A 25,165-nucleotide genomic window follows, 5' to 3' on the forward strand; every position below is an offset into this window, starting at 1 on the left:
CCAGAGGAGTCGCCCCCTGGTGGACACTAGAGAGAATGCAGCCTTAAGACATGAAGCATTGACTTCACTTTGCAGAACCGGAGGTTGCCGCCTGTTCTCTACCACATCTACCGGCATCACAACAGGAAGTCAGTGGCACCAATCACCAAGCTGGATTTGCGTGGTTGACGTGTTTCTGGCGATGCGTCTCGGTGGGATCAGGGCTTAAAAGTAGTGGGTTTATGTAAATGTAAAACTTAAACTAAGACCAGTTCTCTCTTTACTTGTGGCGGTTTCTTTTAGCTCTCTCAACAAACCGTTTGGCAGCGGGATAGTGACTCCTTCAGGAATCCTCTTGAATAGTCAGATCCTGGATTTCTCCTGGCCTAACAAAACACAGGACTCATCACCTAACCCGGTAATCCTGCATTCTGTCTCTTTATTTAATTATTAACAGCATTCATTTATTGAAAGAGTTGTCGTAGCTGCTCTCAGTCCTCATGTCTTTTGTTTTGTTTTGTTTCGCTGCAGCATAACAGCCTCCAGCCTGGGAAGAGGCCCATGTCCTTCCTGATGCCCACAGCAGTGAGGCCCGCCCTGGGGCTGTGTGGCACTTATGTAGCCGTTGGATCTTCTAATGGAGAGAAAGCTCTCAGTGGCATCACACAGGTCTCTCTCTTTCTCTCTCGGTTTGTCTGTCTGTCTTTCTCTCTCTCTGTGGAAATACGTTGTATCTTCTCTATATATAACTCTGTGTTATTCTATATATGTATATTCTGTTTTATGATCCTTCACAGGTGCTGATGAACGTTCTGTCTTCGCGTAAGAACATGAGTGACAGCTTGGCATATGGGAGACTCCACCCTCACCTGCAGCCCAACACCCTCCTGGTGGACTGTGAGTTCTTCCTGTCGATCCTTCTATTGCCCAAACATAACTGAGTCACCTGTGATTGTAGTGTTTAGGGTAGATTGGCTGTTTCATTTAATGTTCTAATATGTCACTTCCTGCTTTAAACATGCAATATGCAACAGGATATTCCTTTAAGATAGAGAACAATGCAGTAGTTCCCTTGTGCCAGTGTTTACGTTGTCACTGGATCACATGTTTGTTTACATTATGCAAAGTAGATGAGTAGCTCGGGGGGGCGGGGGCAGGTGTAGGGTTTCAATGGCACAGTAAAATGCCTTCTTGACTTCCTGTGCTGTGGAAAGATTAATCTCCTGTGTGTCTTAAAGCTGCATTCTCTCTACTGACCATCAGGGGGCGACTCCTCTGGTTGTATAACCCTAGCCCTTTCACAGTGTGTTTTCACTTCAGGAAAGTTAATAGTAACATTTTCGATCGTCAGAATGTCTTGTTATTCAGCGTTTTGTTGTACTTGGCTCCGCCCTCTCGTGTCACTCCTGGTAGCAAAAAAACAAGATGGCGACGGCCAAAATGCAGAGACGTCATGGCGACTACGTCCACTTTTAATGTACAGTCTGTGATCCTCTTTCTCTCTCGCAGCCGAGTTTGAAGACGAAGACGTGGAGCTGCTGCAGGCCAAGGGTCATAAGGTGGAGAGGAGAGATGTTCTCTCATTGGTGGAGGGCACCCGGAGAACCAATGACCTCATCATAGGGGTGAAAGACCCCCGCAGTGCCGATGCCTCCGCCCTCACCATGTCCAACATGCCCTCCTGCCCCCCCCCCCCCCCCCCCCCCCCCCACCCTCCTCTATTGCCCCATAATCACACATAATGAAGTAGAGGTAAGAGTAACACTGTCGACATGTAGGAGTCTGATCCTCCGGTAGATTATTTTAGCTGACGACAGAGGATCAGCGTCTCACACAGCGATGCCGTCACACAACACACTCCGTAGTGTTTCAAAGTGTTCGTTCATCGCTTAACGGCTTCAGTCAACATCTTTATCACGCAGAGCAGAACTTCATGAAGTCAGATCCAACGGCACTTCAGGCCCACTTAAAAGAAAGAGATGCTCTCTCTCTCTGTCTCTCTCTCTCTCTCTCTGTCTCTCTCATTCTGTCTCTCTCTCTCGATACACTCGAGAGGTTTAGAGTGGATTCACCCAGTGGATGTGAGAGATGCTGGTTTTTGGCTGTTGTGATAGTGAGACGAGTGTTGTTTTTATGATTATAGGATCAAATGAAATTTAACGATGAAGAAATTGTTTCTTTGCACAAAATGGATAAAAACGGTAATGAAGCCACACTACTTACAACACGTGCATGCTTTGCGATTCTTCCACTGCCTTTCACCATCATTTGAAGTGACACGTGAGATCACATGGGATGGTGGCGGTGATAATATTTACACTAGTGATTCAAGCCTTTGCATTGTCACACCTGAACTAAACCATTCTGTGTCCTGCTCTTTATGTGGCATGTAACTGTGATTAGATGTTGTTTGGTGCAGCTGCTGGAGTTTTAACCCATCAATCCAATGGCTCCTCGGGACCATGTTCAGAATCAGCCACTGATTTTTCTTAAACGACAGAATTTGTTACATTTTCACAGGTTAAATGGCACTGAATATGTGTATTTTAATATATAATTTATGTAGCTGTTGCATGATTTTGTTCTCATTTTAAAGTACTCGCTTACATTTGTATTTTTTTATTTAGAGCAGGGATACTTGTTTTTAGAACAGGAATAAATCGGATTATTTACTGATGGATTGAATGTAATCTGTCTTGTTTTTATATGAACATTTGTTGGGCTGTATAAATTATTTCTTCTATTTTTAACAATGCAGCATTTTAGACAATGCTGTCATGTTTTTTTCTGTCCACTTATTTTAGGCAGTATGTTTGAAGTAAGAACAGCCTTTTGTAAAGCATTGCATTCTTCCGGTATGGCTCATGCTGACTGATCAATTGAGCCTGTTGTTTGGGCACTTGTGCAATATGACGCTTGTTTCCTGTACCGTAGAGAACCAGAGCCTTAAGGGACACATTGGCACACCTGATGTTTGTTTTCACGTGCATTTGTATCTGATTTTAATTTTAAAAAATCAGCACCATCCAAACTCAAGAAATAAAATGTTTGCACACATCCCAATGTTGAAGTGTTGACCCTTTTTGTGCACATTTGGTGCATCTGACCTGGCTTTATATAACCTGTTATTAATAAATGATAGTGTCCAATGAATATGCACACAAATCAGGATTCTGTTGCAAACATTTATTTAGAGGCATCAGCAATTAAACTCAAGTGTTTTAGATTGATTCAGAGAGAGAGAGAGGACCGTAGAAAACTGTAAACTTTGAATTCACTTCAGAAAACAAGTCATTTTAAGATATTAACATACATTAAACATTTTAATATAAATATGAAAAAATGCTTTCAACTTTACTTGATTTGTGTCTTAACTACTTAATATTCCTTATTTTTGTTTCACTGCTGAAATGTTTTGTTTTACTTAAAAGGGACGTTGCTTCTTCTTCTTCTGGGATTTTATTTTGAAAAGCAACACCAGAAACAGTTTTGTTCTTCCCGCTAGCTTGACGTCGCTTCTGACGTTGTCTGTGTTTCATGTTTTGTTAGCTAATCTGAGCTAGCTAGATGTCGACTGGACGAACTTAATCAACAGATGAATATATGCGGTAAGTCGTTCGCGTTTGCAAATGCATGAATCTTACCGCGAGCGTTGTGTAGCAAGTTACGGTAAAAACAACCGAGAAGCTAATACGTTGTGTTTCAATGCATTCACGATGAATTAACTGCAGTGGCTACTTAGCTAACGCTAGCATTTAGCTAACTGGAGCTTTCGGAGACGCCAGCAGGAACCGCCTTTGACATTCATTTTATAAATCCTCTTTCATAGTAAGATGACTGATAGAAACGTAGTTATTCGTGGTGCGTGTTCGTATCAGAACAATTACATGAGAATAGTGGACATATTGTGTTCTTGATTTCTTTACGTTAGCCGACGTCTGCGCTGAGGCCCAATGCTACATCCAATGCTACATCCAATGCTAATAGCCAAGCTAACCAACGGTTGATTTATCCACCGTAACGTCAACTGACGTTAATTAATTAAGCTCTCTCTGTCTCGCTCTCTCTCTCTCTCTCTCTCTCTCTCTCTCTCTCTCTCTCTCTCTCTCTCTCTCTTTCAGCATGAAACGGTTCAAACCCCACTCCTAGTCAGAGGGGGAGGATGGCTCATCGATGTTCCCCACCTTTGCCTTCTTCGTCCCAGAGGACCGAGCACCTGGAGCCGGATAACGACTCCGACGGGGACTCTGGTGTCGGGGAGGATGCTGACAGTTGCCATGGAGGAGCAGCAGCAGAAGAAGAAGACGAGGAAGTCAACAAGCGAAGGGAGGGAGAGGGTTCTGCCGTTTTTATCGCCTTCCAGGGGAATATGGAGGATGAGGACTTCTCTCAAAAACTCGAGTCTATCCTCAGTGGCATACCAAACATGCTTGATATGGGTTAGTTCAAACTCTTATTTACTCACATTTGGCACTGAAGATGCAACTTCTATCCATTCATTGTCCCTTTTTTTTTTTTTTTTAGGCTCTGAGAGGCTGCAGCCACAGCATGTGGAGCCGTGGAACAGCGTGCGGGTTACCTTCAACATTCCTCGGGATGCTGCGGAGCGGCTCAGGCTGTTGGCCCAGAACAACCAGCAGCAGCTCAGAGACCTGGGGATCCTCTCTGTGCAGATAGAAGGTAACAGCGCAGCCTTCAGTCTCCAGCTCACTTCAGAACAGGATGTGTGTGTCTTAAGAATAAATCATATAAACAAGACCCAAGTAGATGTCAGTTATACGTGTCCCCTCTGTTGTCTTTCAGGAGAAGGGGCCATCAACGTGGCTGTGGGACCAAACCGGGGACAGGAAGTCAGAGTGAACGGACCAATTGGAGCAGCTGGCCAGATGAGAATGGATGTTGGCTTTCCAGGTCAGCCTGGTCCAGGTATTAGTTTACTGGATTGATTACACATGATCTCTGGTACAAACTAACTGAATCTGTGCCTTCATGTTGGACGGTAGTTATTTTGGTAGGACAAAACGATGTAATACGCACATATTTCCATTAGGAGTGGTGAGGATGGCTAACCCGGCGATGGTTCCCCCTGGACCCGGCATGGCGGGTCAGGCGATGGTACCAGGCAGCAGTGGACAGATGCGTCCTCGTGTTCAGAGACCTTCTTCACAGACAGGTTCAGGTCTTTATTTCTTGTACGTCAAGTGATGCATGTTGTAATTTTGAATATCTCACAGCATGGACAGTACAAGAATGGGTAAAAACAATTACTGCATCCTCCTCTCCAACAGATGTTATGGATCCGATGATGCCGGGTATGTCAGTTCAGCAGCAACAGCAACTTCAGCACCAACAGGCTGGTCCCCCCCATGTCTCAGGCCCAATGCCCCCTCAGGCTGCCCATCACATGCAGGCTCTGCAGGGCGGGAGACCCCTCAACCCCGCCGCCCTGCAGCAGCTTCAGCAGCAGCAACACCACCAACAGCAGCAGCAACAGGCCCAGCAGCAAGCTCAGCTGTCTCAGCTTGGACCTAGACCTCCGTTCAACCCATCAGGTCAGATGGCTGTGCCTCCTGGCTGGAACCAGTTGCCCTCTGGGGTCCTCCAGCCAGCAGCCCCCCAAGGAGGCCCTGCCTGGAGAAAGCCGCCACCGCAAGCCCAAATGGTTCCACGTCCTCCCTCTCTTGCTACGGTTCAGACTCCCAGCCACCCTCCGCCCCCTTACCCATTTGGCAGCCAGCAGGCTGGGCAGGTGTTCAATGCCATGGGTCAGGGACAATTACAGCAGCAACAGCAGCCAGGAGTGGGTCAGTTTGCCGCCCCCCAGCCTAAAGGCCTACAGGTCGGCCCTGGTGGTGTCGCGGGACCACCCAGACCCCCTCCGCCCCTTCCACCAACTTCTGGACAGCAGGGCAACCTCACTGCCAAGTCCCCTGGTTCCTCCTCGTCTCCTTTTCAGCAGGGTTCGCCGGGGACTCCTCCCATGATGGTTCAGAGACCGACGACTCCACAGGGTTTCCCCCAGGGCGTCGGATCACCGGGAAGAGCCGCCCTCGGGCAACCGGGTAACATGCAACAAGGTTTCATGGGAATGCCCCAGCATGGACAGCCTGGGGCCCAAGTTCACCCAGGTGGGTTATTGTTGATAATCGTCTCTCGGTAGACTGAAATCCAATCAAAAGTTGTGTTTTCCCTCCTTATGTGTGCTTTAGTATGTTATGTTGAAGTACTCTGATGTCTGCAGTAACAAACGAACACTGATTACAGGCATGCCGAAGCGTCCTATGGGCTTTCCAAACCCAAACTTTGTCCAAGGTCAGGTGAGTGCCAGCACCCCAGGAGCCGCTGTTGGAGGAGCCAATCAGCAGCTACAGAGCAGCCAAGTGATGACTCACACAGGTAAAACATTCACTGTTTACCCAATCACAAAGATCTCATGTAGAAAGGACATGTACTAAGGCTCGATATCTTACATTTGAAAAATAAACTCCTACTATCTGTAGGAAATGCTCTTTGACTGAAAACTAAAACGCATGACTACTGAATAATAAACACTACTATAGTCCCAATGTGTGAATCACTACTATACTACTAAATATGAACTACTTAAATACATAAAACGTTATTTTCCCCTCAGATAGATGCAATTATAGCACCACGCTTAACATTCATTTATAAGCTAATTTCTGAGATAGTAGTGACACAATGAATATCTGTAGCCTGAAGTTCATCAACAGCACAGCTAGTGGACTAATTAAGAATAATGGACTGAACTGGCTTTTCTGTTTACCGGCCACATAAACCACCACCATCAGGAACATTTATTACAGCTTCATCCAGTGTTCTTTAGATTGGACTTCAAGCCTCACAGTGATTAAGATCTTAAGTCTTAATTTAGAATGTTAAAATAATAATTTAAAATATTACTCATGCTTGTTTCTTGGTAATGCATGAATCAAACTTCAACACTGTCGGAGGAACACAAACGTACAAGATTGCAGAATTGTTCTATGAAACTCAACGACGGTGTACTTGGAAGATTTGGTCCTAAATGTTTAGATTTAGTTGCTAAAAACTTTGCAATGAATCATTTGCCCTCATGTGTGTTTTATCAATTAAAATCTATATATAAAACATGGAAACAAAACAATTCTTATTTTCAGGTCATTATACACCAATGAAACATAGTTATGAATATTATATTCCATTTCTGCCAATTAATCCCCCGAAATGTTCCCTTTAATGAACTGCTTTGGTGTGTAAACAGCCTCATTTGAGACGCTATGGCTTAACCTGCGGTTAGCAGAGCACATGTTAGCTTATTACCGGTGTTTTCTTTCCTCTTCGTTTTACAACAGGAGCTCCGCCGTCAGCCTCTGCACCAAACTCGATGCAGGGTCCACCCCACGCCCAGCCCAATGTTATGGGTGTACAAAGTGGCATGGCCGGTCTGCCCCCTGGTACAACCGCTGGGCCCGGTATGGGCCAGCAGCAGCCTGGTCTCCAGACCCAGATGATGGGCCTCCAGCATCAGGTCCAGCCCGTGTCTTCCTCCCCCAGCCAGAAGGTTCAAGGCCAGGGTGGAGGTCAGACTGTCCTCTCAAGGCCCCTCAGTCAAGGGCAGAGAGGAGGGATGACCCCACCCAAGCAAATGATGCCTCAGCAAGGCCAGGGGGTGATGCATGGGCAGGGTCAGATGGTTGGGGGCCAAGGGCACCAGGCCATGCTCCTGCAGCAGCAGCAGCAGCAACAACAACAACAACAGCAGCAACAAAACTCCATGATGGAACAAATGGTTGCCAACCAGATGCAAGGCAACAAGCAGGCATTTGGAGGCAAGATTCCAGCTGGAGTCATGCCCGGCCAGATGATGCGTGGCCCTGCTCCAAACGTTCCAGGTAACATGGTTCAGTTCCAGGGCCAGGTTGGCACTCAGCAGATGACTCCACAACAGCAGCAGCAAATGGCTCAACTCCAACAACAGCAGTTACAACAGCAGCAGCAGCACCAGTTGCAGCAACAGCAGCTGCAGCAGCAGCAACAGCAACAACACCAGCAGATGAACCAGCAACAGCCCCAGCAGGTTCCTATTGCTGGCAACCCTAATCAGGCAATGGGCATGCATGGGCAACAGATGAGGCTCCCTGCTGGTCATCCTCTTATCCAACAGCAGTTGCTACAGCAGCAGCAGAAACAGCAGCAACAGGCCATGTTACAACAGCAGCAGCAGCAGCAGCAACAACAACAACAACAACAACAGGCAGCTCAACAGCACCCTCATCCTTTGGGAGATCCTAATAGTGGGACAGGGGACTTGGGGGTCCAACAGATGGTCCCTGATATGCAGGCGCAGCAGCAAGGCATGATCGGGGGCCCTCAGCACATGCAGATGGGAAATGGCCACTTTGCAGGTCATGGCATGAACTTTAACCCACAGTTCCAAGGTCAGATGCCGATGGCGGGAGCCTGCGTACAGCCAGGAGGCTTTCCCGTCAGCAAGGATGTAACGCTGACTAGCCCACTGTTGGTCAACCTGCTGCAGAGCGATATCTCAGCCAGCCAGTTTGGACCAGGAGGAAAACAGGGAGCAGGTGCGGGCAATCAGGCCAAACCCAAAAAGAAGAAACCGGCACGAAAGAAGAAGCCCAAAGAGGGAGAGGGACAACAGCAAGTCGAGGGACTTGGGTAATAATTTATATTTCTTACAGGTTTGTTTTTGTCATGGTGGACGGTTGAAGAAAGTTGTTTCTCTGTTCCATTAATTCATTGATTCAGAACCATCTATTTATTCTCTTAGTGGTCTTGATGTGGCTGCTGGCATGGAGGATTCCGAACTGCCAAATCTGGGTGGGGAACAGAGTTTGGGTTTAGACAACTCCGGCCAGAAACTCCCCGAGTTTGCCAACAGGCCTGCAGGTAAATAACATAGCATTAATCTATTTTGGCAATTATTTTGAATCTGCATTCAGTTGCTGATTCTTATAGTTGTAGCAGCTTGGCAGTACGCTCTCTACATTTCTCTCTCTACACTTTATCTAGGCTTTCCTGGCCAGCCTGGAGACCAGAGAGTATTACAGCAGGTACCAATGCAATTTATGCAGCAGCAGCAGCAGCAACAACAACAACAACAACAACAACAACAACAACAGCAGCAGCAGCATCAACAACAACAAATGCAGCACATGCAACAGCAACAGATACAACAACAACAACAAATGCAGCAACAGCAACAAATACAACAACAAATGCAACAGCAGCAAATACAGCAACAACAGCAGCAACAATTACAACAACAGCAGCAGCAGCAGATGCAACAGTTGCAGATGCAAGGTCTCCAGAATACTCAGGGGCAGCAGGTGATGACGGGGCCACAGACTTCAGGTCAAGGCCAGCCTCAGATGCACCCTCACCAGCTGCAGCAGCAGCAGCAGCAGCAGCAGCAGCAGCAACAACAACAACAACAACAACAACAACAACAACAGCAGCAGCAGCAAACTCAACAGCCACACCTGCTACAACAGGTATTATTATTCTCTTTGTGTACCGTAATGACAGTGTTTGGTATCAACACAATTGTACGCAGTTTATCTATTCATACTTAAAGGTGCAAAATTTGAAATGCAGAGCATGTCTATGATTTGGGGGATTGCCCAACATGGCTCTCAACCTGGAGACGGCTGAGCCAGCGACTAGCAGCTAACTGTGCTAACAGCACGAACCTATAACGGCAACGCTGCTGACAGAAATAACCGTTTTAACGTGGGCCTATTTTGTATAATCCTTAGGCATTTTAGTGCTTTTATCAGTGAACTATTTGCGATAGTCACGTGATCGTGCCAAGTTACAAAAATTCAGAGGTGCACGACCACTTGCACCACGGCCGTGATTACGGAATTTTCTGCTGCACGCCGGCTTCACTACCACGAGTAAAAACTTAGCTTTATACTTCCATGACTCCGTTGTGGGTTTGGAAGGCATTATCAGTGGTAACCGTCATATGAGCGCAGACTCAGCGGCGGCTATTTGCTAACCAGTGGGGGGCACACACACACACACGAGACACCGGCTACATAACGAAACCACAGAACAGCTCTAATATCAACACACACAAAGAAAGGGCGACTTCATTCTCTGCTCAGGACGCCGCTACTCTTCTATAGCTTTACATAACAAACAGTTGTTTACTGCTATTTTAATCCTCTGTTTCTAATGTAGCACCTTTTTTAATGGTGATCCCCATTTTGCATTTTAGCAACAACAACAGCAGCAGATGATGATGATGCTGAAGATGCAGCAGGAGCAGGCAAAGAATCGCATGTCCATCCCTCCCGGAGGGCAGATCCCTCCTAGGGGTATGGGCAATCCACCGGAGGTGCAGAGGCTTCCTGTCTCACAGCAAAGCAACATGCCTGTAATGATCAGCCTTCCAGGACATGGAGGGGTACCGCCGTCACCTGACAAAGCAAGAGGGATGCCCCTGATGGTGAACCCACAGGTGAGGGCCATGTGCTGCAGCATGTGTAAACACAATATTACTTGTGAGAGCACAGTTGTCTATTTTCTTGGGAGTGACATTGTACGTTTTGTATTCCATTCTAGCTTGCAGGAGCTGCGCGAAGAATGTCCCATCCTGATGGAGGGCAGGGTCCTCAAGGCACTGGATCTGAAGAAGCCATTGCAGGGGCTCACCCGAAGCAGCCTGGCGGCCCAGAAGTTGGGGTGCAGCATCCTGGAAATGGAACCCAACAAATGATGGCCAATCAGGTCTCCAACGCTCACATGATGAAGCAAGGCCCTGGTCCATCACCAATGCCCCAGCACACCGGAGCCAGTCCCCAGCAGCAGCTACCTAGTCAGCCTCAGCAAGGAGGCCCCATGTCGGGCCTTCATTTCCCCAATGTCCCCACAACCTCACAGAGCTCCAGGCCCAAAACCCCCAACAGAGCCAGCCCCAGGCCGTACCACCATCCCCTCACCCCGACTAATCGTCCACCCAGTACCGAACCCTCCGAAATCAACCTTTCACCTGAGAGGCTTAATGCCTCTATTGCAGGGCTGTTTCCTCCCAAAATCAACATTCCTCTGCCTCCCAGGCAGCCTAACCTAAACAGGGGATTTGATCAGCAAGGTCTTAACCCGACAACTCTGAAAGCCATTGGGCAGGCCCCTCCTAGCTTAAATTTACCAGGCAACAACAACAACAACGGCAGTGTGGGTGGAAATAACAGTCAACAGCCGTTCTCTGCTGGAGCTGGAGTAGGAGGTGTAGGCGCTAAACAGGACAAGCAGCCTGGAGGCCAGGCTAAGAGGGCGAGTCCCAGCAATAGCCGGAGGTCCAGTCCAGCCTCGAGCCGTAAGTCGGCCACCCCAAGTCCAGGGAGACAAAAGGGGACAAAGATGGCCATCAACTGCCCTCCGCCCCAGCAGCAAATGGTTAACCCTCAGGGGCAAACCATGATGCTAAGCCCTACCTCAGTACCCCCAAATCCAGTATCTATGCCGTCTCAAGTGAGTGGGGCCGTAGAGGCACAGCAGACCCAGAGCCCCTTCCACGGGATGCAAGGTAACACCGCTGAGGGAATCAGGGAAAGTCAGGGAATGATGACAGCAGAGCAGCGACAGATGCCTCAGCCACAGCCTTTGAGGGAGTTATCAGCTCCCAGAATGGCAAGTCCTCGTTTCCCGTTGCCTCAGCAGCCTAAATCTGACTTGGAACCGAAGGCCGGCGCAGTTGATAGGCTCCCGGGGCAAACGGCACCTTTGCAGGACTCCGAGGCCTCGCCTACTCTCAGGGCAGCGCCAACCTCCCTCAACCAGTTGCTGGATAACTCGGGTATGGCAAACATGCCTCCTCGGCCCGCACAGATTAGTACTGTTAGGGATGTTATGGGAAAGGACAGCCCCAAGTCTGCTTTGGATCCAGAGAGACCGCTCCACAGTAATACCCAGAGCACAGATGTGTCAGCTGCTGTCGCTATAAATGTATCGGAAGCTAAACCCAAAACTGCTGTCCCAATCCCGACCAGTAGTCCTAATTTGCATCCTGCCTCAATTTCCAGCTCGCACCCTAGCACTAACCCAACCTCTAATACTACCCCCAGCCTTAGCCAGAACCCCATCTCAAGTCTCGGTGTCCACCCCAGTCCAAATGTAAACCCAACACCTACCATCTGCACCACCCTCAGTACTAACACGAATGCCACCACGAGTGGAAGCCCCAACCCAGTCACTTCCAGTCAAAGCAGTCCCGCCTTGACTGTCAGCACCAGTTCTAACTCCAGCTCAGCTCCGAAACCTAGTCCTAAACCGGTGACAAGTGTTCACTCGGTCATACAGATCCCTGCCTCTTCGAGTGCAATTTCCCCCAATCAGATCACTGTGTTTGTCACCTCTAACCCCATAACCCTTCCCCCTCCTCCCCAGGCACCCACATCTATGGCCTCCACCATGGTGGCTGTCCCCAACAAGAACATTAGACCTCAGGACATCCGGCAGCAGGCCCCTGTCCCCCGCCCTCCTCAGTTTATCACCGCCACCCCTGTATTTATCAACTCAAATTTCCAGGTCCCCGGTGCATCTGTGGCTCCCAATACCACAATGGTGTCACAGTCAGTCACGATGGTGGGGCCTATCAAAGTGTCCGCTGCGAACATCCAACTTTCTCCTGCCCCGAGCTCCACCCAGTCCTCGGGGGCTAGCATGACCAGCACTCAGCCTACCAGGAGTGCTGTTGGACAGGTCCAGATTGCCACCAGTGTGTCCTCATCAGTCCCAGTTGGTACTCCGCCAGCACCTCAGCAAATTAACCCAGGGGCTCCCAAAACAGAAAATCTAGGTGAGGCACTTTCTGCTCAAAAACCTAGTCCCCCAGTACGGCAGCTGTCTCCCCATCCCAGCCCTTCGGCATCATCTCCCTTCCAGGCACCCCTGGCTTCTCCTCCTCTCTGCTCTAGTCCCGGGGCTGCTAACGCCATCCGAAAGAGCCCCATGTCGCCACCACCCGCTGCCCAGGTGAAAGGTAAACCTGCACAGGCGGTTGTGTCTGGTACAGCTGACTCCCAGCAGAGTCCTGTAGAAAGGCCTGCGCAGGGGCCCACCGGAGCGGTGCCACCACAGGCCTTTCATCCTCCTGCTAGTCCTGCCATCCAGATTGAAGTACTGGCTCCCCATACTAGTGCTGCTGCTTCGAACAACATTTCTCCGCCTGCTGTCTCCTCTCCATCCCCAGCTCCTGGCCAGGTGGCTGTTCCCACTCAGATTATCACCCAGGCTCCAGTGCCCGCACCAGCTTCAGTCTCAAACCAGGCCCAGGTTGGACCTTCTCAAGCTCCTACAGTCACTGTAGTCGGTGCCACCACAGGTGTCTCGTCTGCTACTTTGCTCTCTACGGTTGCTTCCGTACAAAGCCCCATACCGTCCATTGTTCCAATTATCGCTGGACCTGGACCTGCTCTGGAGGTTGCCCCCACCACATCCTCTCCAGCTGCAAACCCCAGCGGAGTTCCACCAGCTCAGCCTAACACCCCAGCTGTGGAGCCCCCCATGCTGCCAGCTGCTGCATCTGTAGAAACCACTCAGACCACCCCAGGTAAGCACACAACTATCAAGTTAACAGGATAACGACCACTTTATGTCTGTACTGCTTGGTCCGGTCAATCAGCTTTCATGTAACCTCAAAGCTAGGGTTGGTAATCTTGAGGGTATGCTCGATTCAAAAAATGATCCAACGGAGAACAACCGAGCCCAGTGTTGCCAACTCTTTTCCAATGACAGCAGCTCGCAGCACTAGCTCCAAAAGTGGCTGAATCTAGCAAGAAAGTCTCCAAGTTGTCAACACTTCCCTTCCCCCAAAGTTATCATTATGACCGTAAACAACCAACATGGCTGTTGTTAGTACCAGGTGGCAACCGAAGAGTTTCTTAAAACATGCATTCTCTCTACTGACCAGCAGGGGGCAAGTCCTCTGGTTGCAAAAAGAAGATTCTTCTTGTTTAAAAAGGAGAAACTGTTGCAAACTGGAGGAGAGATGGTTGTGCAAGCCTTATGCTCAACACCGTCTACACATTAACGTATTCACTCTCTGTGTGGTTTTAGTTGAGTCCATGATGCAGATTCCTTGCTGATCATTTGTTACATATTCAAATATTTCAGATAAACTATTTAATTCCCCCCCAGCACCTATTCAACAAGTCCCACCATCCCAGGAACCTGCCGCCAGTGAGAAGACGGGTAAGTCTTTGTTTTAAGGAGTTGTTAAGAAAATCTTGAATCTCATATTAGTCACTTGGGACCAGGTGGCGTAGAACTAACTCTTGTTTTTGTCCCGTTCAGGTGAAGAGGTCTCGACAGGTTCTGAGCAGGGGTAAGATTCCTTAAAAACATTTGTGTTCTTTTTAACCGCGGTATTGTTGATTAGCTTTGTGATGCTTCATGTGCTGGGGGTCTATTAAAGGTGTCCCTTACTGTTATTGATCTGCGAAAAGTTGGCCTAGTCTTAAGAAGCCTGCGCTCTTGACGGAGAGATGCTTAGACATTTCTAACCCAACTGTGAGACTCAGGGAGTTCATTTGGTGAAAACAATGAGCCAGCACTCGGTATGTATGATTGGCATGCAATATAATTATTCTAATGCATGTGAGAAGCTTAAAGGAACCGTGTGGGACATTTAGGGGTTTATTGGCAGATATTGGATATAATATTCATAACTATGTTTTAATCAGTTTATAATCACCCGAAACTCAGAGTCGTTATGTTTTTATTTTTTTAGTAGACTTCTCTGCCGACTGAGACAAAGCGGCAAGGAGGACAATAGGACAGAGGGAGGACAGGGGGAGGGAGAAGGGATAGAGGGCGGACAGAGGGAGGACGACAATAGGACAGAGGGAGGAGGACAGAGAGAGGGAGGAGCACAATAGGACAGGGGGAGGGAGGAAGGACAGAGGGAGGAGCACAATAGGACAGGGGAAGGAGGACAGAGAGAGGACAGAGGGAGGGAGGAGGACAGGGGGAGGAGGAATGACTGATACAGACGAATGTCTATCAGTCATTCTCAATAAACTTCACTTTTCACTCATGTTATTGATTTTATTGACATGTTTGTTTCCCGTGAGATATGAATGACTTTGTTCAGAGACTTTTCTGATGTAAACATTACTGTTGCTGCTCTGGAAACAATATTTAGATATATCTAAATTATAAATCACTTTAATTCTGTTCTGAATTTATTTGTTTTTTCAAAATCATATACATCTTTGTAAAAAACTAATATTGATGAAGCCATGTCTGTTCAGCACAGTTCACCACTGTTTTTCCACTTCTATCACAGATGGGCAAAGAAAAGAAAGACGCCAATCAACTTAGTCCCAAGGTATGTATTTTAACACGCTTTGTGCCGCAAAGACTCGATGCAGCGGTTTCATGTCGACGTAGTGGAAGCAGTCGGGATGGAAGCTGGACGAGGACAAACAGCCGAGTCCTGAGCGGTACTGTATCTTTCACTGAGTGGAGCAGAGGTAACTCGCACCCTTTCTTCTTCAGTAACACGCCCTCGCGTTGTCCTTCCCTCCCTGGTGTCCTTCCTTTGTCCTGTCTGGTCCTCCCAGGGCCGCGGTGGAGAAGCCTAAGGGCCCGAGCAGACGCAGCTCCCGGGCAGAGAAGGAGGTGGAGGAGGAGCCGGTAGCAGACAGCGGCGTCAGGAAGCGATCGGCCAGGCCGGGAACCAGCGCTGCTGTTAAAGGTGACTCTAACACACAAGCACCGTATAAAGGAAAAGGTAGATTATCTATCACTACACGTGGCGAGGGATGGGCAATATATCGACACATAGATTTAGTGATGTCAATGTCTGAAGATAGTCACTTTCTTTTGGTTCTGATAGTTGTCTTTACCCACTTAGTAGTTATATGCACAGCACTGATGATTATTAATAAACAATCTGTGAACGCTACAATAATCAACCTCCCAATAGAGAGCTGCAGGAATGAGTCCTAAAACCAGGAAGTGACTCAGCATTTTTACAATTCCTGTTCCTTCGTCTCCAAGTCGATGTGTGTTTTTAATGGTTTTGGTTAAACGTCTGAAATAAAGTCTGTTCAACACAAGCTGAAGAGATTTTAACGTTTAGTTCTCTGATATAAAACATGTCAGTGAATCTTAAAAAGAGTCTAAATGAGACGACTAAACGAAGTCAGTGCTTCATGTGTTAAAGCTGCATTCTCTCTAGTGTCCACCAGGGGGCGACTCCTCTGGTTGTATAGAAGTCTATGAGAAAATGACTCTACTTCTCTCTTGATTTATTACCTCAGTAAACATTGTAAACATGAGTTTATGGTCTCAATCTCTAGTTTCAAGTCTTCTTCAATACAGCATGATGTTCATTTAGTACATTATGGTCCATTTAGAGTCACACAGACCATAAAGCAGGGGATGCTTTAGGGGCGGGGCTACACAGTGATTGACAGGTCTCTACCAGAGCCGTATACGGTGTCTCTACGTCACTCCTCCTCAGTCCAGATATGGTCACTTCCTAAAAAACACCAACATGGTGATGGCCGTATTCCAAGATGGCCGAACTCGAGGCTTCTAAACATCAGTCCACAAACGAATTGGTGACTGCACAACGACTACGTCCACTTCGTATATACAGTCTAAGGTAGCGAGGTAGACCTTATGTCTTCTCAAATATCGATATTTGGGGAGAACGCAGGCCCAGCCCTGTTCCTGTTCCTCTGACACGTTTCTGTTCTTCTCAACAGAAACTGGAGCGAGCCCCACGCAGGCCAAACGAAGGAAGTCTAAATAGACACAACCAGCGTTGTGTGAAGCCTGTGAACCGTACTGTAAATGTTTCTCTGTGAATCCGTTCCGCTGCCCCCCCCCCACACTCCCCCTAGATTATGAACTCTTCAGTGGAGGAAGAAACCAATGTACAGATTGTGTTTTAAAATAATTATTGTCCATGCTTATCATGTGAGATTGTAGTTAGAATGTGTGCAATACAGTATGTGTTGTTGTTTTCTGTTTGTTTTTATATATATATATTGAATGCTGGATTAATCATGTGAAGACTGACGATGGAGCTTGTCATGATTGTATAATTATGTTGTAAAACTGAATTAAATTTTCTACTGCTTTTTGTCCTGTGACACTGTGTTGAACTGAGTCTAATTCTTATAAGAACTGAATTAAAGTACAATTAATGAGCATAAATAGTGTTGAATGAAGAGAAGCTGGAAGAACACGATGCTCCGGGTGATGTCCTTTATGGATGTAATATATGAAAAGTAGTGCAACTGTAACGCAGAGTATCCACACTTGACTTGGTATTTTGGTTCAGGTAGGCACCACGCAGAGTATTTTCCTCCGTCAGTGTGAGCATGCGCAGTGTGCAGACGCTGGGACTCCATTCGGCAGAGGTTTCCCTGAGCCTCTGCATCCCGAACAGCTGTCCGCTGTGATAATAACTTCACCGGCTCTACACAAACCCCGCGACCATGAGCGCAGATCATGCACACGGGAACTCGCAGGTAACCATGTAGTCAATAAATCATATTTATGTTAATCAGCTTTGTGTTCATTCCTTTGTAATAACTGGAATGTGAATTGTAATTATGTGGAATAACGCTACAGCTAATACAATAAGTTCCTATTTGTATAAACTTTAGGTTTATGTGTCGTGTCATGTAGTTTATTGTTGGCAAAAAAATAAATTCCTGTATTTCCAGGGTTCATTTTGTGTGCCTATTGAAACTTGAATAACCGAGCTTACCGGCATTTCCAAAATTGCAATATTAAAATCGTCTTTTTTCATAATTTCCAGGTCAATTGTGGATCCAAAGGAAGCGGTAGGTCCTCTGTAGAGGCTTCATTTTATCTCTATTCTCTGTGATGTGCAGCCGGACTCGCGATCTGTCTGCTGTTTAGTTCTTTAAAAGGACAGAAATGGCGTCCCAGAGACTAAGTCCCTTCTCCTCCACTCTGTTGCGGCTATTGTTCAAAAAGAGGGTCTGGAATGCACACTTGCGAGCCTCCGATTGTGAATCTGTTTGTGTGCACCGACGGGGCCTGGCGTCGTGTTTATTTTGCATGCTCGGTTTTGACAATATGCGCGTGCAATAACGGTGAATTTTGTAGCCGAAAGTGGCCGATTTGGGGCTGAGGACTTAGTCTCTGCGCCATTTTCTTTTTCTGCGTGCGGCGGCCGAATTGTGTGCCGTGATATGGAGGCGAGAGCTGGGCGTTGATCGGCTCTCCTCGGCCCCCGTATCTCACCAGCAGCAGCAGCAGCAGCAGACACCCGGCCTCCATCTCTGTGCTGCAGGCCTTTACATCCTCACACACATTGGGGGGGGGGACTTCCAAGTCACACAGAGGAGAAAGTTGTATTATTATTAAAAGCATATATATGCATAGAGCAGTGCATTTAATCTGCACGAATCACAGAGTATCCGTTACTCCTGCAAAGTTCAGAGCACTTTCCGTTTTTCTTGGAGGTTTAATTGGTGCCTGATGTGAAGCAGAACACTGTGATTTGGTTTTATTATTATTTGGGGATGCGCCTTACTGTTTCATAGAGCAGATAATAACCAGTTTATTAAAACTGCCATGACAACAGGGCGCCACGAGGTGATGATCAAGCCAAAACGGGTCTTTCTCTCAGCGGGGAACATTTTAATATTAGACTCATGTCAGAAATGATTGTGACAGAGTAATCATCTGAATAGCTGCACTGAGAGAAGCTGAAGGCTTCATCACTGTACAGGTGTGGCCAGAGGATGAAGATGGATTGTAGGTCAGCTTGTAACAGAGAGCACTGGTCAATACAGAGATTTAGTTTATTTTGCTTCCATAACTCGTCTTCTTTCAGAAAACATCAGAAACACACATTCGGGTTTTTATTTTACTATTCTGTAGATTTCTGCTAAATTCACCAAAGGTTACCTTTACATCACGCTTCATTGCATATTTAAACATAACATTTCAGAAAACTTGTAATACATGTTGTGACCCTGTTCACCTGTAGAGTCTCTAAATGTAATGTAACTAAACGTCTCTTTAAAGGACGTTTCCTCTCAATGAGTTTGTTCTCAGACTCTGATGATAAATCTCCACTTCAGCAGCTCTTACATTCATACGTTCATTCCTCTCTGTGTGCTGAAGGTTCACACAGAGGGGTTTGTTCACTCATCACTCACACACTCATTTATACTACATTTATTAATATAAACATGGAGGAAATAGATTTATTTTTATGCCTGTTGACAGTATTTTGTGATTTATTGATTGATATAAAGAGATATCTATAATCCTCTCTGTAAAAACCTTTGACTATTATGTCAACAACATGAAACAAGAATTTTGAACCTGACTTTATCCAATGTTCACATTAAATCATAACATTTTAGAAAACTTGTAATACAAAAAACAACCCCGTTCACTTGTAGACAGATGCTTTTTAAAAATTCTGTCTGCTTGTGTTCTGACACTTCTCAGCTCAAATAAACACAAAGGGGCGTCCGCATTCATTCTCAGAGAGACACGTTTGGCAAAAGAAAGATGTAATGCTGTTGAACAGGTTTCTCTCTCATTTGTGTCGCAGACGCCCACAAACATAAAGACAAGCACAAAGACAAAGAACACCGACACAAAGACCACAAGAAAGACAAGGAGCGAGAGAAGATCAAGCACAGCAACAGGTAGGAGCTCTGCTTCTTTCATCGTGGACTAAACTCCAGTTGTTTCTGCATAGAAACTGATCAATGCAGCTTTCCTACAGCTCCTGAATTGATCATCGTACCTGCTTGCATGTCGGCTTCATATCCTGTTATGAGCTGCAGCTTTTAGCTGTCGAGTCTGAATCTTTAATGACAGAAGTCTGTGCATGTGGGAGCAAACACAAACTTGAGAGAATCTCCCAGGGTGCACTCTGAGGAATAAAGGTGCTAACTAGAACCATGTGAGCCATGGGAACCACATCCAGCAGCGCTGGGCCTCATGAGGTTCCTAAAGGACCGGGCTGATGTGGTGCAGACAAAACCCACAACAATCCTGGTTCAGTTCTTGGGGCTGTGAGGGGGCTTTGACTGTTATGCTTTCAACAAACCTTCAAGAACTCTTTCTTCCAAAGAGGATTTTTTTGGGGGGGGATTGACAAAGTCTCTTAATGGAACCCTTAGTTTCACAAAGAAACCTTCAGTTCTTCAGGAGCAAACGGTTCTCGGTGGAACCTCATCCCTTCAGGAAGAACCCTTAACATTAAGAGCGTAGTGCTGATTTCATTGACGTTAATAGAACCTTGTTATGTTAAATCAGACAACATTCATCTCAACGAGTCCATGAAAGACATCTGCAGAGCATTTGTAGTGTGAGTGTTTGCGGGACGCTGGTCCCGTCTTCTCTTTGTCCCGTTTAAATACTTTTGGGCTGAAGGATGTTTGTCTCCGTTCTTATTGTCATTGTTTGGTAAAAGTAGTTTTAATTGAATACGTCTGGTGGTCGGTGTTTTGTCAACGACATCTTTTTGTGTCTGCACATCTGGACCACGTCTGACCGTCTCACCCTTGACGTCTGACCTCTCAGCGAACACAAGGAGCACTCTGAGAAGAAACACAGAGACAAAGAGAAGCTGAAGCACAGCAACGGGAGCTCAGACAAGCACAGGGAGAAACACAGAGAGAAGAGGAGAGAAGACAAGGTTCGTCAACGGGAAGTCCGCCTGCCTCTCATTTAAGGCCTTTAAGTCTCAATGTTTTGTTTGTTTTCATCAGGACAACATTTCTACTTTGTAACATCAACTTAAAAAATTGTCCAGTTCAAGTTTAGTACATTTGACTTCGTATTTTTCCCCGTTTTCCCGCAGATCAAAACATCCCAAGTAGAAAAGCCAAAAAAGGAGAAAGAGAATGGATATGTGAGGTAAACGGCGTAACGTTGTCCTGTCAGATGTGATAAGAAAGACATGTTGGACAGAAGTGCTTCGTCATTTTTTGGTTATGATCATCGAGATGTTTCGTCGCTAATATTCAGCTCGATGTTTGACGCAGAGAAAGAAGTCCGGCCGCCATCAAGAGCGAACCTGAAGAAGACAACGGCTTCTACTCGTCTCCCCAACACAACAAGACGTCCAAACGAGAGTACGACGATGAAGGGTGGGCGTCTAAACAAGATTTATTTAAACCAGATCTTTATGCTTCCTGTTCTGTCATCTGAGGCGCAGTTCGACCAATCCATACGTTTGTTTTTCAGATTTGAATACAAGCCCAAAAAAGTGAAGACGGAGCACGACAAGAAGGCCAAGAAGAGGAAACATGAGTACGAAGAGGAGGACGAGGACGAGGTGCGTTACGTTTCTTTGTTTACGCTGATTACGTTCTCGTGTGTTCGTGTTCCCCACATTTATTCTGTCCTCTTCACCCTGCTTTAAGGACATCAAGAAGAAGACAAAAGACAAGAAGGCCACGGAGGGAAAGAAAGGGAAAAAAGAGGAGGAGGAGAAGTGGAAATGGTGAGATGATGTTCAGGGACTAAGATTAGATTAGATTAGATAGAAGTTTATTAATCCTGAAGGAAATTCTTGTGCCAGCGCTTCATTAAGATTACAACAGAAGAATAGAATAACAATATAAACATATATGAACAATAGAATAACAATTATTAGGTGTAAAAGAAATAATTAAAATATAATGCAATAAGAGTAAGATAAACAAATACAGAAAAAAGAATTCAACTAAAATAGAAAAAGTAAAATAACACATCACAGATTAAACACGAGAGTAAAAGTAGTGTGTCAGAAGTGATACTAACACTAGAATCGAATAGAAACTACAATAGAAAAGTGATATTCAGCATCATCTTCAGGGTGATACAGTAGAAAGTTATATTGCGCATCGATTAATGAAAATATTATTTCACATTAAATGAAATGTAATATAACACACGGTGTGGTTATTATTGTTGTTATAGATCATTTTTCAGTTGTCCCTCCTGTAGAAGGGGAAGGGGTTATATAGTTTGATGGTCTCAGGTAGAAAAGACTTCCTGTGGTGGTCTGTGGTGGTCTCAGTCCACGTCTGAAGGGGCTCTGAAGTGACTTCAGTGAGGCGTTCAGGGGACGAGAGGCATTGCCCAGAATACTGAGTAGTTTCCTCATCAAAATAGTTTATTTTCCTCAGGAAGTTACACAGCAATTACAGTTAGCTGATGTAAACAGCCACTGAGAAGCAGGGCGGCCATGTTGTCGTCCTTTCTCTCACGGCTGTATGTTCCATGTCATCAGGTGGGAGGAGGAACGAGCCACCGACGGATCCAAATGGCGCTTCCTTGAGCACAAGGGTCCAGTGTTTGCTCCGCCGTATGACTCCATGCCTGACAAAGTCAAGTTCTACTATGATGGTGAGTTCGTCAAACATTTATATTATGTTATTAAAAAACACAGAAATGTGGGTCTCTACGGGTTAATAATAATTACTACAATGTGATTTTCTTTCTGTATTCATAGGTAAGCCCATGAAACTGAATGCTCCTGCCGAGGAGGTTGCTACGTTTTTCGCCAAGATGTTGGATCACGAGTACACCACCAAGGACATCTTCAGGAAGAACTTCTTCAAGGACTGGAGGAAGGTGAGGAAGATGATCTACAGCCGCTGGGACCTATTTGAGTCCGTGCACGCCTCATCAGTCTTCTCTGTCACCTTTTAGGAAATGACATTGGAGGAGAAATCAAAGCTCAGCGACCTGAACAAGTGCGACTTCGGTGAGATGAGTGAGTACTTCAAGGCCCAATCAGAAGCCAGGAAACAGATGTCCAAAGCGGAGAAACAGGTCGGCCTGCGTCCACGCAGACTCTCCCAAACCCCTGAAAACATTACATCACCGTCGTTGTATTTTTGTTTTAATTGTATTTTCATGCACTTTTGCAGAAAATCAAAGAAGAGAACGAGAGACTGCTCCAGGAGTACGGTTTCTGCATCATGGACAACCACAAGGAGAGGATCGGAAACTTCCGCATCGAGCCGCCGGGACTGTTCCGAGGACGAGGAGATCACCCGAAGATGGGGATGCTGAAACGCCGCATCAGACCCCAAGACATCATCATTAACTGTAGCAAGTGGGTAACATCACCGTCACCGGTATCACCGCTATCACCGCTATCACCGCTATCACCGGTATCACTGCCACGGATATTTATCTTTCTTCTACATAGCGTCTGTTTCTGGCAACAATGTCTTGATGTCACCACTCTAACCACCGTTGTTTGATAGACGAGCATCGCCCTTTACTGTTTATTATCTATTTGTTTTACAGGAGACTTGATCTCATAGTTTGTAGGATAGACTATGTAGGATAGTCTGACAGCCGTAACGTTAGAGGACGACAAGATTTTGAGCTTGGGGCTGCACGGTGGTGTGGTGTATTGCACTGGTTTCCCCACACAGGGAACAGGGGCCGGGGTTCGATTCCCGGGTTGGACGGTGTGACGTTTGCATGTTCTCCCCATTGTCAGCGTGGTGTTTTACCCCCAAAGTCATGCAGCTCTGGTTAAGTGATGACTAAATTGCCCGTAGGTGTGAATGTGAGCGTTGACTATATCTGTGTGCCCCCCCCTACTCTATGTGGACCCTGAGTTTATTTCTGGGGATGCACAGGAAGACTTAATGTTGGTGGTACGTCTGGTACTGAGTTTTTACCACAAGGTGGCCCTGTCGAACCGTTGTAGGTGAAGTACATTGTGTGACTAGTGTGTGAGTTATAAGAGTACGGTGTGAACATGTAACAGAATTTATCAAGTGTGTGCTTGTGGAAGTTATTAGTCCGTCAGAAGGACACATGCAGACTCTTTCTTTGTCTTCAGTCCCTGTTCGACCTCTCCTTTTCACTTTCTTTCCTCTTCATCGCCTCCCGTCCATCTTCTAACGGCAATGTTTTGATTTATAGACAGCGGGAAGACTTTTCTTTTTGTGTTCGTCACTCCATACCTAACGGGAAGTGTGTGTGTGTTATAGTACTCATCACAGAGACATGAGCATGTACGGCACTGTGTCAAAGGTAGTCTTCCTGTCAGATTACTGTGTGTGTGTGTGTGTGTGTGTGTGTGTGTGTGTGTGTGAACAATAACATGACCCAGGGAGGCCCACATACTGGTTATAAAGTAGTTTGTTGTACATTTCGCTATTGTCCCATAGCTGTGTTTTTACAATATAATGTTAATCTTAGACTGACCCATTGAAATGAAAAGAAAGCCCAAATATTTTTTAGAGGTACATTTTTTTTTTCAGGTCTGAAATAAATCAGGCGGAAACCTCCGGTTCTTTAAAGTGAAGTCGATGCTTCATGTGTTAAAGCTGCATTCTCTCTAGTGTCCACCAGGGGGCGACTCCTCTGGTTATATAGAAGTCTATGAGAAAATGACTCTACTTCTCTCTTGATTTATTACCTCAGTAAACATTGTAAACATGAGTTTATGGTCTCAATCTCTAGTTTCAAGTCTTCTTCAATACAGCATGATGTTCATTTAGTACATTATGGTCCATTTAGAGTCAAACAGACCATAAAGCAGGGGATGCTTTAGGGCGGGGCTACACGGTGATTGACAGGTCTCTACCATGATTGACAGGTCTCTACCACGTTGATGTCCGGTCTTAAAGTTGTCTGTGTTTTTGTCTTACAACTTTAACCCTTTCACTGTGTTTTCACTTTATGAAAGTTAATCATAACATTTTGGTTGTTATTCTGTCACTACTGCCAAGATGGCGACAGGCGGATCTGCTGACTTTGAGCCTCAATATGACTCTTCAGAAACCTCTGTTGTGACGTCACGGAGACGACGGAGAAAAACATACGTAGGGGACAGATTCCATGCTTATTTCTGGTAAACCTGCCTTTCTTCTGCAGGGACTCCAAGCAGCCTAAACCTCCCCCAGGGACAAAGTGGAAGGAGGTTCGACATGACAACAAGGTGACCTGGCTGGCTTCTTGGACGGAGAACATCCAGGGATCCATCAAGTACATCATGTTGAATCCAAGCTCCAGGATCAAGGTACCCTCAGCTTCAACTCTAAAATAACGGACTTAATCCTAAATGTCAATATTTCTCCAGTTATTCATTGATGGAAACAAAAAATCCAGCGTTTCCCTGTTAAATTAACTGTGTGTGTGTGTGTGTGTGTGTGTGTGTGTGTGTGTGTGTGTGTGT

The 25,165-nt window shown here is 46.2% G+C and overlaps 3 protein-coding genes across 4 annotated transcripts in view; all 3 read left to right on the top strand.

Moving 5' to 3' along the window:
* The first annotated feature begins 63 nt into the window (after window positions 1-63).
* Window positions 64-3,046, top strand: ggt7 (gamma-glutamyltransferase 7). Its single transcript, XM_031844576.1, has 4 exons — window positions 64-397; window positions 511-648; window positions 777-876; window positions 1,489-3,046. The coding sequence occupies exons 2-4, from the start codon at window positions 541-543 to the stop codon at window positions 1,719-1,721; spliced, it is 441 nt and encodes a 146-aa protein (XP_031700436.1). The 5' UTR covers window positions 64-397; window positions 511-540; the 3' UTR covers window positions 1,722-3,046.
* A 427-nt stretch (window positions 3,047-3,473) lies between these two features.
* Window positions 3,474-17,120, top strand: ncoa6 (nuclear receptor coactivator 6). Its single transcript, XM_031844577.1, has 18 exons — window positions 3,474-3,587; window positions 4,101-4,418; window positions 4,504-4,659; window positions 4,783-4,905; window positions 5,030-5,158; window positions 5,268-6,107; window positions 6,244-6,375; window positions 7,335-8,661; window positions 8,774-8,892; window positions 9,016-9,135; window positions 9,217-9,497; window positions 10,229-10,471; window positions 10,576-13,564; window positions 14,152-14,205; window positions 14,308-14,338; window positions 15,302-15,343; window positions 15,579-15,712; window positions 16,731-17,120. The coding sequence occupies exons 2-18, from the start codon at window positions 4,142-4,144 to the stop codon at window positions 16,775-16,777; spliced, it is 7,044 nt and encodes a 2,347-aa protein (XP_031700437.1). The 5' UTR covers window positions 3,474-3,587; window positions 4,101-4,141; the 3' UTR covers window positions 16,778-17,120.
* Window positions 17,121-17,219: 99 nt separating this feature from the next.
* Window positions 17,220-25,165, top strand: part of top1b (DNA topoisomerase Ib) — a 22,721-nt gene continuing 14,775 nt past the window's right edge. For both annotated transcript variants that reach the window (XR_004212698.1, XM_031844575.1), the window contains exons 1-13: window positions 17,220-17,501; window positions 17,795-17,819; window positions 19,574-19,670; window positions 20,554-20,668; window positions 20,834-20,889; window positions 21,018-21,122; window positions 21,220-21,310; window positions 21,399-21,478; window positions 22,250-22,365; window positions 22,472-22,593; window positions 22,672-22,794; window positions 22,893-23,080; window positions 24,865-25,009. Coding sequence is in view for 1 of the 2 variants with exons in the window: in XM_031844575.1 (XP_031700435.1) it covers window positions 17,469-17,501; window positions 17,795-17,819; window positions 19,574-19,670; window positions 20,554-20,668; window positions 20,834-20,889; window positions 21,018-21,122; window positions 21,220-21,310; window positions 21,399-21,478; window positions 22,250-22,365; window positions 22,472-22,593; window positions 22,672-22,794; window positions 22,893-23,080; window positions 24,865-25,009 (1,296 nt within the window). In the remaining variant the exon portion in view is untranslated. The remainder of the gene's footprint in view (window positions 17,502-17,794; window positions 17,820-19,573; window positions 19,671-20,553; window positions 20,669-20,833; window positions 20,890-21,017; window positions 21,123-21,219; window positions 21,311-21,398; window positions 21,479-22,249; window positions 22,366-22,471; window positions 22,594-22,671; window positions 22,795-22,892; window positions 23,081-24,864; window positions 25,010-25,165) is intronic.

Source organism: Anarrhichthys ocellatus, unplaced genomic scaffold (genome assembly GCF_004355925.1).
Source record: "Anarrhichthys ocellatus isolate YVR2014 unplaced genomic scaffold, GSC_Weel_1.0 scaffold5, whole genome shotgun sequence".
Classification (NCBI taxonomy): Eukaryota; Metazoa; Chordata; class Actinopteri; order Perciformes; family Anarhichadidae; genus Anarrhichthys; species Anarrhichthys ocellatus.

Bases quoted from the DNA above. Each gene is read 5' to 3' on its own strand.
- ggt7 (XM_031844576.1), top strand. From the start codon at position 541: ATGTCCTTCCTGATGCCCACAGCAGTGAGGCCCGCCCTGGGGCTGTGT. The intron at 649-776 runs GTCTCTCTCTTT...GATCCTTCACAG, and splicing joins CTCTCAGTGGCATCACACAG to GTGCTGATGAACGTTCTGTC. The intron at 877-1,488 runs GTGAGTTCTTCC...TCTCTCTCGCAG, and splicing joins CAACACCCTCCTGGTGGACT to CCGAGTTTGAAGACGAAGAC.
- ncoa6 (XM_031844577.1), top strand. From the start codon at position 4,142: ATGGCTCATCGATGTTCCCCACCTTTGCCTTCTTCGTCCCAGAGGACC. The intron at 6,108-6,243 runs GTGGGTTATTGT...CACTGATTACAG, and splicing joins TGGGGCCCAAGTTCACCCAG to GCATGCCGAAGCGTCCTATG. The intron at 15,344-15,578 runs GTATGTATTTTA...TGGTCCTCCCAG, and splicing joins CCAATCAACTTAGTCCCAAG to GGCCGCGGTGGAGAAGCCTA.